The sequence below is a fragment of the Morone saxatilis genome, unplaced genomic scaffold, assembly GCF_004916995.1.
Source record: "Morone saxatilis isolate NCDOM2014 unplaced genomic scaffold, NCSU_SB_2.0 Contig7, whole genome shotgun sequence".
In the NCBI taxonomy this organism is placed as follows: domain Eukaryota; kingdom Metazoa; phylum Chordata; class Actinopteri; family Moronidae; genus Morone; species Morone saxatilis.
Window position 1 is genome coordinate 8,542,955 of NW_023340246.1, and position 10,352 is coordinate 8,553,306.

The 10,352-nt window shown below is 42.2% G+C and overlaps 1 protein-coding gene across 1 annotated transcript in view; it reads right to left on the bottom strand.

Annotated features, from left to right (window-relative positions):
- The window catches only part of ino80 (INO80 complex ATPase subunit), a gene marked incomplete in the record, with an annotated part of 42,127 nt that overhangs the window by 6,791 nt on the left and 24,984 nt on the right, over positions 1–10,352 (bottom strand). The window contains 6 exon segments of the mRNA XM_035678769.1: positions 286–374; positions 487–589; positions 753–911; positions 1,456–1,528; positions 2,067–2,161; positions 6,864–6,991. Of these exon segments, the coding sequence (XP_035534662.1) occupies positions 286–374; positions 487–589; positions 753–911; positions 1,456–1,528; positions 2,067–2,161; positions 6,864–6,991 (647 nt within the window).

The window sequence follows — 10,352 nt, forward strand, 5'->3', positions numbered from 1 at the left end:
AGTTTTCTGAGAAAAATCACACTCCACAGAGGATGAACCCTCTCAATTTTGGACAGTCACTTAGCTTTCCACTTCCACTTGCCACCCTCAGGCCAAAATATCAACTTTTCACACAAGATAATTGATAATCTAACATGGAGATCATCATGAAATTTGATGAGGATGAACCTTTTTGGTTTTAATGACCCTTTCTTCTCCATGAGACAAAATGAACACTGGCAAGGTGTTTAACATATCACATTTGTCCCTTCCTGTCTTCTTTTAGAAGACTGAGATGTACTGTACCTTCTCGGCATACTTCTCCCTTTTTCTCTTGCGCTCTTTCACCTTGCTGCTCTCCTCCAGTTGCCTCTTCTCCTCCTGTCTCTGACGCACTACAGGAGAAGACAAAATGCATTTTTTTTTAAAATTTCCTCCTTATATTTATGGTAAAAAAAAAAAACAGAATAGAGTCAAGATGAAGACGTGTTGCCTCAAAACACTCACGTTTCTTCTCCAGCTCATCATCATCCAAAAGCAGGCTGACCACCTCTTTGGGTTTGAGTGTGTCCGGTTTGAAGTTGCCTCCAGAGATCACCACCCTTTGGATCTTATTACACAAGAACCATAAAGCATTAATTGACTCTGTAATTAATTAATGCATTTGCAGCATGGCTAACAATGTTGAAACAGGTTTACTGGAACTGAGGCTTTTTAAAGCTCTCAAATCTCATATTTGGTGTATTGTATGAATGAGTGCTAGTGTTTAAGACCTCGCTTTTCTCCTTGGCACGCTGCAGGATCCTCTCCTCGATGGTACCCTGACAAATGAGGCGATAGACAGTGACCTGCTTGGTCTGACCCAACCTGTGAGCTCTGTCCATGGCCTGCTGGTCTACTGTGGGGTTCCAGTCACTGTCATAGAAGATGACCTGGAAGGAACCAAAAAAAGGTCTTAACTTTCTACAACAAACGTAAGCAACAACAAGGTCACCTATAGTCAAGTTTTTAATCCTGCTGTATTGTTATCATTTACTGCATGTTTCAATTTGCCTGATGAAAGCACAAACATGATGCAAACACTCCCTTCTCTGTCAATTCTGAAACTAATTACAGGGATGTGTTATCCAAAGTGAACTGCCATTTAACATGACAGATGTCCTGTGTTAACAGTCACTTCAAACTCATTGTCATGAAAAGCTAATCCTGCTTGAACAGGGATGTAGTGACACAAAGGCAGATTATGCTGAGAGATGTTGATAAACGGAGAGAGAGAGAGAGAGATCATCATTTATATATGCATGTTCTCCCCCCATCAATATATACAGACACATCCATACTATATTTTCAGTATGTCAACATTATGAATGCTGAAACACTGGCACCAGTTTTGATGTATTTAGGAAATACTAGTGCTGTTGAAGCTTTGATATTGTATCAGTGCAGTCTTTTTCCCTCAGTGTGTCTGTGACTCACAGTGTCAGCAGCAGTCAGGTTAATGCCGAGACCTCCAGCCCTGGTACTCAGCAGAAAGACAAAGATATCCGTCCTGCAGGGGGCAGTGGGAGAGGAGAGGAGGAGGGGGACAGAGGGAGAGACGCACACAAAATCGAAAGATATCATTTACAACTGGCACAAAATTAAGTTACAGTGTAAGTTAAGAACCATTCTCAAAAATGTCAACACAAACTTAAAGCCTGGCAGCGAAAGAGGGTATAATTCACAATGACACGTTCGCTATACCTTATTAAAACTAAGAGAGGGAAAGGCATGTGAAATGAAATATGTACTTGATACCAACGGTAGAGTGCCGTAAAATCAAGCTCTTTCAGTAAACCACGAACTCTCTCACCTACAACGAGAACCAGAGTAACACCGGCACCTCAGAGCTGCACACTAATGTAAACCAGAGCATGCGGAGGAAATATACGCACACACACATACTGTACTTGGACGTAGTCACTCATGCAATATACAAAAAGTCCCATTTACGGTTAGTTACTGGCAAAAAAGGGGTGTTTGGTTTCCTGCACATTCTCACACACACACGTATACGCACTCTTAAGATCACATTGAACTTTACCCACCGGCTCTGGAAGTCAGCCACCATGTCTCTACGCTCAGAAATCTTGGAGGACCCATCGAGCCGCATGTAGGTGTGCTTACGGTAAACCATGTACTCCTGGAGATGAGACAAAATGAAGAAAATCGATGAGATAATTATGTATATCATCAAATATTACAAAATGTTTGCTCATGATTATGAAGACATAAGTGTGAATATTTGCTAAATATCAAAAGAATTGCAGTTAAAGAACTGGATCCAGGTTTGTATGGAATTCATGGATTTGTGCATCTAATCCTTCCTGGACCACCTTCGCTACTGATTTTGAAACCAACCAACTTCCAGACTCTTGTCATTCAAACTTTAAGAAACTGGAACTCAAACTTTTATCCTGAATTTAATAAGTTCTCAAATATGCAGTACTATTCAGTCCTTCTCTGAGGAAGCAAATACGCCCTGCAGCTCTACTTGTTAAGTTCCAAGGGTCAAGAAATACCAATCTTTAATGTTAGAATTTCTGCCTGACAGCAACTTTGTGTCCAAAATATCAAAATCCCACATTTCTTATGCGCATTTGCTGGAGCTGAAACCTCAATCCTAGCCCAGAGAGACATTGAGAAATGCAGAATTTGATATTCTATACCCCCCAAATGTCCGCTAAGCTGTTCTGTATAAGTGTGTGTGTTCCTGTGTGGGTGTTAGGTCTGATGGGAGGGGATCTTGAGTGCAACAGCAGTGATGAGGTGACATGTTGATCTCTCTTTAAGCACTGCCCTGAACCCCTGACCCCCTCACTCAAACATGTCAGTGCCCCTGAACCAATGAACCGGTCACAATTACTGGCACACATCACAACTCACCTCTCACAATCATTACCAATGATATCAATGATTTGACACAATGTTTTCTGTGACTCCCCAAACCCCTATCATGACACTAAGGGGCCTCCTGCCCTGCCCTCTCTGTCTGTCTGGCTCTGTTCCCAACAGCCCCATCTGCTCTGAGTGAACACTACATTAGGGACCATTAGCCTGGTGCTCACCAAACTGCTGCTGACCTTGTTGAATTGGGTTTTGATGGCTTGCCAGCAGAAAGCCTTACTCAGCCTTACTAATGTTAAAGATTCATTTATGTCTAAATCATCAGAAAAAAAGAGTCAGACGAGGATTATCTGAGATCACTTAGACTTAGACATCATCTGTTACAATCTCTGCAACCTTCAGCTGCCATGTTTTCAAGCTTTTTGAGTCTGGCTGTGGACTTTCTCCAAAAGTGCTGTTGAGGAATCAATACCTCAACAGCTGGCAATTTTCTCTTGTATTGTTGGGAGTTGGTGTTAATCATAAGCGACACCTCTACATTTCTGAAGTTTTCCACATATGTAATGTGTTCCACTGCAAATGTTATAAATTAAAGTGTAGGTTTAGGTCAACCTGACTGAACAAAATGTTAATCTTGTTCAACAAACTGTTAGCAGCTCATTATGGATCGTATTTAGTAAAAACAAATCTTCATGCTTGTGATATCTGACGTGCAAACTTAAAATGATGTATGGGAGGAAATAGGCAGTGGAGAAGAGACATTTGTTTAAAAGCATGATGAAATTTCCTCTTTCCTGTCTAATATATCTCACATGTGCATGAAAGCCACCTTTTAGAAAGAGTAAGGAGTGGCAGCCAGGTTGTTTTTAACTTCCCAAACAATAAATTCCCAAAGTCAAGAAACAAAGCACATGGTTGCAGTGAGCATGTATTGCAGTTCCTAAAATGGGAACACTGTGCATGGTCACAGTTTGTTCCCGACAGACACAACAACTGCAAAAATAATACTGAAAAGAACATGATGTAGCGGCACTAAAAATAAAGTTTAGCCAGCAAACAGAATAGATTGCCAACATTGTTACAGACGTCTTCATTAGGGCTGTGTTGCAATCCACACAAGTACGTCATAACTGCTTTCAGTGCCATAATACAAACAAATACAAATACATGTTTTACAAGCCTGAGACTGGAAAAGTCATCAAAACTTGTTGAGTGCTACAATTAGCTTAAAGGAGAACACCACTGAAATACACATTAGTCTGTTTACAGGTCTTGGGGAGTACTACTGCATATGTGAATAAAGTTACATAAGGTCTTCGGTTGGCTCCTGCAAAGTCTGATACTGCCTCAAGTGTCATGTCATTTGAGTCAGCATTGGTTGGGCTGAAGACCACAAGTTTGAAAATGTGGAGGTAGAAAAAAGGGACCTTAGCAGAGCTTTGTAGCCCACTCCTCACCTCCACTTGAGGCCAGAGGCTTGTGGCTACATTAGCCGCGACTAGCATAACACACTCAACTGATTGAATTGTCTGTGGTGGAGTTGCATTGTGGGTAATGTAGATTCCAAATTTTGAAAAGGAATAAGTGTGTGCTATACAAAAATACAATATCTCTGGTTGTGTTGGATCAGTTTTGGTTGTTGTCCGCCATAACACCATAAGTGCAATGTGGTGGAGTACTCTTTAAAGTAATATCATATCAGTTAACAGCAGTGTTGGGCAAGTAAAAAAACTTACTTCTTTTAAGTAACTGAATAACTTTACCAATTAGTCCAAGTTGTGGACCACAATGGCCTGGAAAAAGCTGCAACACTATCCATACATCTATTACACCCTCAGCGTTAACCACAATAAATAAAACTCCACTACCCTACAATAAGGCTATTCATTTGTCTGTCACAAGTTTACACTTCTATTGCATTTACAATCACAGTGTAGCAGAAATAAAGTAAGTATAGTAATAAATGGTCAGAATGTATCATAATTGTATAATGAAATAAGCTAAATGTAATACATGCTTTGTTCTGCGTAATGGGTCAGTGTATCCCAGTTTTTGTTGGTTAATAATGAAAAAGAGGAACTGATTGGCAAATTAAGTCAGAGTTGTATATCTGTAATCTTTTTGCTTTCATAAAAATCCACTGCTGATTTTCTGGCTGCAATACTAAAGAGTCAGTGTGGGCATTCCTGCCAGCACTGAAATCTAAGCTGCAGACTTGCAGTACAGTAAAGTGCAGTCTAAGCAGCCACAGACACACATCTTAGCTTAGAGCAGGAGGGCAGTGACTTGGCGGTCCCGCTCCACAATCGGCTGCAGCCAGAGAAAGCCAACAATATTATTTTTTCTTCAGGCCACCCGGATCTTAACGATCCATCACCCAACAACGTGATGTCACCAGAAGAGCCGGCAGCCGACCGGCGACGAAAACAATGACTCTAATGACAGAGATTAGCATCAGCCTCTTTCTCTTAGTCACAGTCTCATGTTCAGGAAATCAACTCCATCTGCAGAACTTTTATCCCCAACCAATGAGAAAGATAATATGGTCAAGGAAAACCGGGGCCAGATTGGGTGGATATATGATTTCATTCGTTGATCTCTTTAACCCATTAGTAGAGGAGATGCTGTCACAGCCTCCCATTACTGTATGAGGTCACTTAAACTGTAAAAAACACACTGTACTGCCTGAATAAAAATCATAGCTTGGAGGAACAGCTACAGGTGGGACAGTCGGTGAGAAGAACATTAACGCAGAATGACCTGGCCTGCGTTATCTGGGCCATCTTGAGCATTCTCACCACTGCTGTTTTTCCTGCGGCCTTAAACACAAGGCATTCCCGCTGTTTTCCAGACACGCAGGAAGACAGCCCTTAACCACCTGGGCTGGGTCCATCTGCCATCAAAAGATTTGGCTGCATAAACAGCACTGCACCGTGTGAATGGGGAAGGAATTCCCAGTGACATAATGCGTGAGGCTTTTGGCTCCATAGCGATGTTTGCAACAAATATGGAGGCAACAATAGAGTATTGCATCAAGGCCGTCTACAAATGACCGCTGGCAGAATTGTTCTATTCTGCTGTTTTCCTATGGAGAGCTGTGACGCAGATTTGACAAATTGTGTGAATTTCAACCTTGAATGCACCTGACCTCCAAACAGATTTGAGCTATCCAAGCAGCTTAAAAAGAGAGAAAGTGTCTCTGGGTGTAGTGTTTTTTTTCTCAGGGAGACTTCACTAACTGTCCTTGTTCCTAAATTACCTAAACAATATGATGAGGTATTTGCACTGGCTCTCTGCCCAAACAAGCAGCTTACAGCATGTATCCTATATAGATAAAAGAAATAAGAGTCACAAAAAAATCACCATGGCATTTATCATTTCTGGCTTTCTGTTATCTTAACTTATGTGTTCCCATCTTTTTTCTTCCTCTGCCTCCTCAACTACCTTTGTCTCATCAATTTTCTGCAGAATTTCTTTCTCTTCTAACCCAAAGGCCCTTACCACTCCCATCTCCCCCTCTCCTCTTTCCTCACTCCTTCCAGTCATCCCTCCCATCTGGCTGCCTCCCCTGCAGATGAGACCCCGCTAATTAGCCCTGACCTGTTAATTAGCCATCTAATGAGTGCACTAACGAGGGACAGGCAGGCTGATTAGAGGTACTGGAGCTCAATACCTTTTCCAGAAGAAGACCAGTTAAACAACAGTCTTGGATATATATGCAAATGACACATTAAAGGTGTGTTGTCAGAGAACAACACTATCCCTTTTTTTAAAAACATGTTTATGTGAATGTGTTCATACTTATTTAAGGGTTCTAAAATCTATAATTATGTCACAATTAAAACTAAATAATTCTTAAATTAATAATTCATTTTAGTGTAACAAGATATTAGAGAACAAATTGCAGTCACTGTCCAGTGTGTTTGTGTGTGTGTGTTGGTTGTGTGGGTGGTGTGAGTGTGAGGCATGATGAGGAGAGAGAGTGTGTGTGTTTATACCTCCAGCAGGTCAATCATGCGGGTCATTTGGGAGTAGATGAGGACTCTGTGTCCTTGGGCCTTTAGCCGACTCAACAAGATATCCAAGGTGTGGAGCTTGCCACTTTCCGTAATCAGGCTCTCCTTATCTAAAAGAGGGAAAGACAAATAAATGAAAACCCAAACTACTGTGTGTGTGTGTGTTTTGTATACACCAAAGGTTCCATGTCATTCTTTTCCCTTATTGCTAAGATTTACTGCGTTGACACAATGTCATAATGTAATACATCTGCTTCCAGACAGAATACGGAAAAGCAGCCCAATCAATTCAGAGGTTATTAACTCTTCCGTAATCAATACAAGTCTTCGATAAGACCGAGTTCTCTAGGATAAAGACCCTTTCACCCGAGCGAATCAGCCCGAGGATCAATCCTCCTAAATCTGCCCATGATCTGGTGATTGTTTAAATAAAGCATGTGCCCTTATTGACTGGACTGCTGATGAGAACAGCTGAGAGTGAGACAGAGAATGAACAAGAGAGAGAGAGAGAGAGAGAGAGAGAGAACAAGAAAGAAAGAGAAATTGTTAGAAGAAGTGATTTACACTCCATTTCACACAATGGCACAAAAGAAGAGCAAACAGGCCTGGCAGTTGGTCTTGGTAACGTTACTGCCAACACCACATCAGGTGCTCTTCGGCCGTCAAACGATTGAGCCGCAGAGAGCAAATGGGGAGCAACCTGACCCTGGGTCCGCTGTTGAAGTGGTTCCCTCCATGTCCAACTGATGAGGGATTAACGTCATCTGGCACAATGGCAGAATGAGAAAAGGGACGGGGCTGCCATCGACCCAGTGACAGGCACACTATGGTGTTTGACCAAGGGGTCGTGACCCTGAGTGGGGAGAACCTAAGGCCAGGTCCAGGATCAGGTGACAGGGTCGGGCCAGGGTTACAAGAGAGTCCCTAAGGGAGAGTCAGGCTTGGCCGCCTCGCACTCCAGTTGGGACACTTGTTCCCAAGCCCTTTTGTACAGTGAAAACCTGGGCTTATAAATATTTCCCAGTCTTATTTCCTTGCTTTGTCAATGTAATGTAACCAACCGCGTTAAAATCACGTGCCATTAATCCAAAACACAATGTCAGAAAATTTCAACTGAGGCTGTGATAATACATGCATACGACAACGTCCTGCCACAATATCCGTAAAAAACCCTGACATGAAGTCATTGCTTAAAAACAAGTGCGCTTGATGATCCAACGAGACCAAACCAACTGGTTCTTTCTCCATTTTCTAACCAGTAGCATTCTATGCTAATGTGTACTTAGGCTGAACCCTGACCTGTGACCCTTTAGCATAGCCCCCAAACAAGGTCAGGCCCTGTAGAGGTGTTAAAGAGGAACTAATAGAACAGAAGAACAGAGGGAAACACTCTGGGGAGGTATTGGAGAGCTCACCTACAGGTCACTGTGGAGTGGTGTCGGCCTGTCAAATATACATACAGCCCTGGTCACACAGCCCTAGAGCTTTGGGCAAGTGTTGACAGGATGAGTTCTAAATCAAAGCTATATTTATTTTTTATATGTCACTTGTTTGGGTTTCCTCCAGACAGCTGGTGTATTGCCGACTACGTATATATGGTTTCCACTTCTGTTGTCATTCCTTGTTACATTTTCTAAGTGAATAAAACTTAAGTGCGATAAACTGGAATACAATTCTAAAACTTCACTAAGGAAAATAAAGAAATGGAGGAAAAGAAGGGAAAATGGACATAGGAGGTTAATAAAAGATCCCTTAAAGCACACTAATAGCAAGAGACAATAAACTAAATCTGAAGCAGATCCAACTTCAGTCTCGATTTATTATAAGGTAGGCAGTTGTTATGCATTGCTGTGGCTCGACACGGTGCGTACCAAGAGAGCAGCACACCGCAAACCCATGAGATACACAAACACTCCATCCTGCCATCAAAAGCTCTATAATTGGCCTTGGCGTCAAGAAAGTGGATGAATCGAAAAGTAAAAGGAGGAGAGAGTGAGACATGCAGAGGATTAGACGGGTGCAGAAAGGCAAAAGGTCCAGACAGAGAGTGAAGGGGGTCTGTGGTGGCTCCAGCTACAGTGAGGCGGTATTAGCATGGTGGCGGCGGCGATGTTGTGGTCAAGATGAGACGGGGCGTCCTCACCGCAGGTGCCAGTCTAACCAGGGCCGCTGCTCAGTCAAGGGCACCAACTAGCGCTGCGGGCCACACTGCCAACCACCCAGATGCAAACCGCGACTTGGCAAAGATGCAAATGCTCATATAAGGCACTACTGCTCAACCCCTGCCACCAATCTGTTTCTGTTTAGCAGATTATATTTAAGCCTCCAGACTCCAATGTCATGTTTGAAGATGGGTTAAAGCTCCTATCTGAGGATTTCTGTGGCCAAACAGGACTAAATGTGGTGTGTATTTAAACTAATTCTTGAAGGGCATAAACTGCAAATCTGAAAATCCCATATTAAGCAGTTGGATACTATTATTTCTGTATGAAGAGACATGTCAGTCAGGGTAATCCTCTTGTTTATGCCTGGATTATGAAGGAGACCATTAACAGGAGAGCCGCTCTGCTCCTTAAGAAAGCCACCTTCTGACATTTGACTACACTGATGATATAGCCTACATTTTGATTTCTGTATACCCACTGAGGGGCACCGTCTGATCATTAACATATTTGAAACTCTGTGACATTCAACCTTCAGAGAAATGATTGATACAAAAAAAAGATGCTAAATAATCAAAGGAAAGCAGGGAAACAGATGTCCGACAGAAATGACGGGGAAAAAAATCCCACCCCTGGAACTATTCAAACTCCCAAAAGCCCAGCGATGTGGCTTACATAGAGAGGTGGCCGAGTTCAGAACATTTAGTGCTGCATACAGAAAATCCCTATTTCTAAATATCGCTGCCATACCCTATAAAGCACAGCCAAGAAAATGAATAATTGCGATTTGGGAGGGCTTTGGTGGTCTGTCTCATTCCAACATAACACTTATGGCTTACATTATAAGCTACATGTGGCTGCGGTGAAATGCATGACCATAGGTCATAAATGTGAGCAAACTGGATGTAGCAACCATGCATGTAACATGAATTGTGAAGGGCTTAGAGGGATTCAAATGGACATGTCTATACATCTAACTTGTGTGGCGCTTAAAATGAATTGGCCTCCAAGATTTGTTCAATTGAAATTCAGTCAAAATTACCTCGCACAAAAAACAAACAGCAGAACAGCAAATCGGGACAGGACGAGAAATGTCTTTTTGAATAATAAAAATGTGGATTCAAATGCAATGAAATGGACAAAAAACAACTTTCTAATTGTGGCCTGATGAGGACAAGGACTGTGTTGAGACCACACCCCAAAACAAAACTAAATCCCATGTGGTGTCACACCACTCTGCTGTTGCTATGGATACACATATCAAGCTTCACCACCTGCCCTGCCCCTCTTTCATAGCACCCCCCCCCCT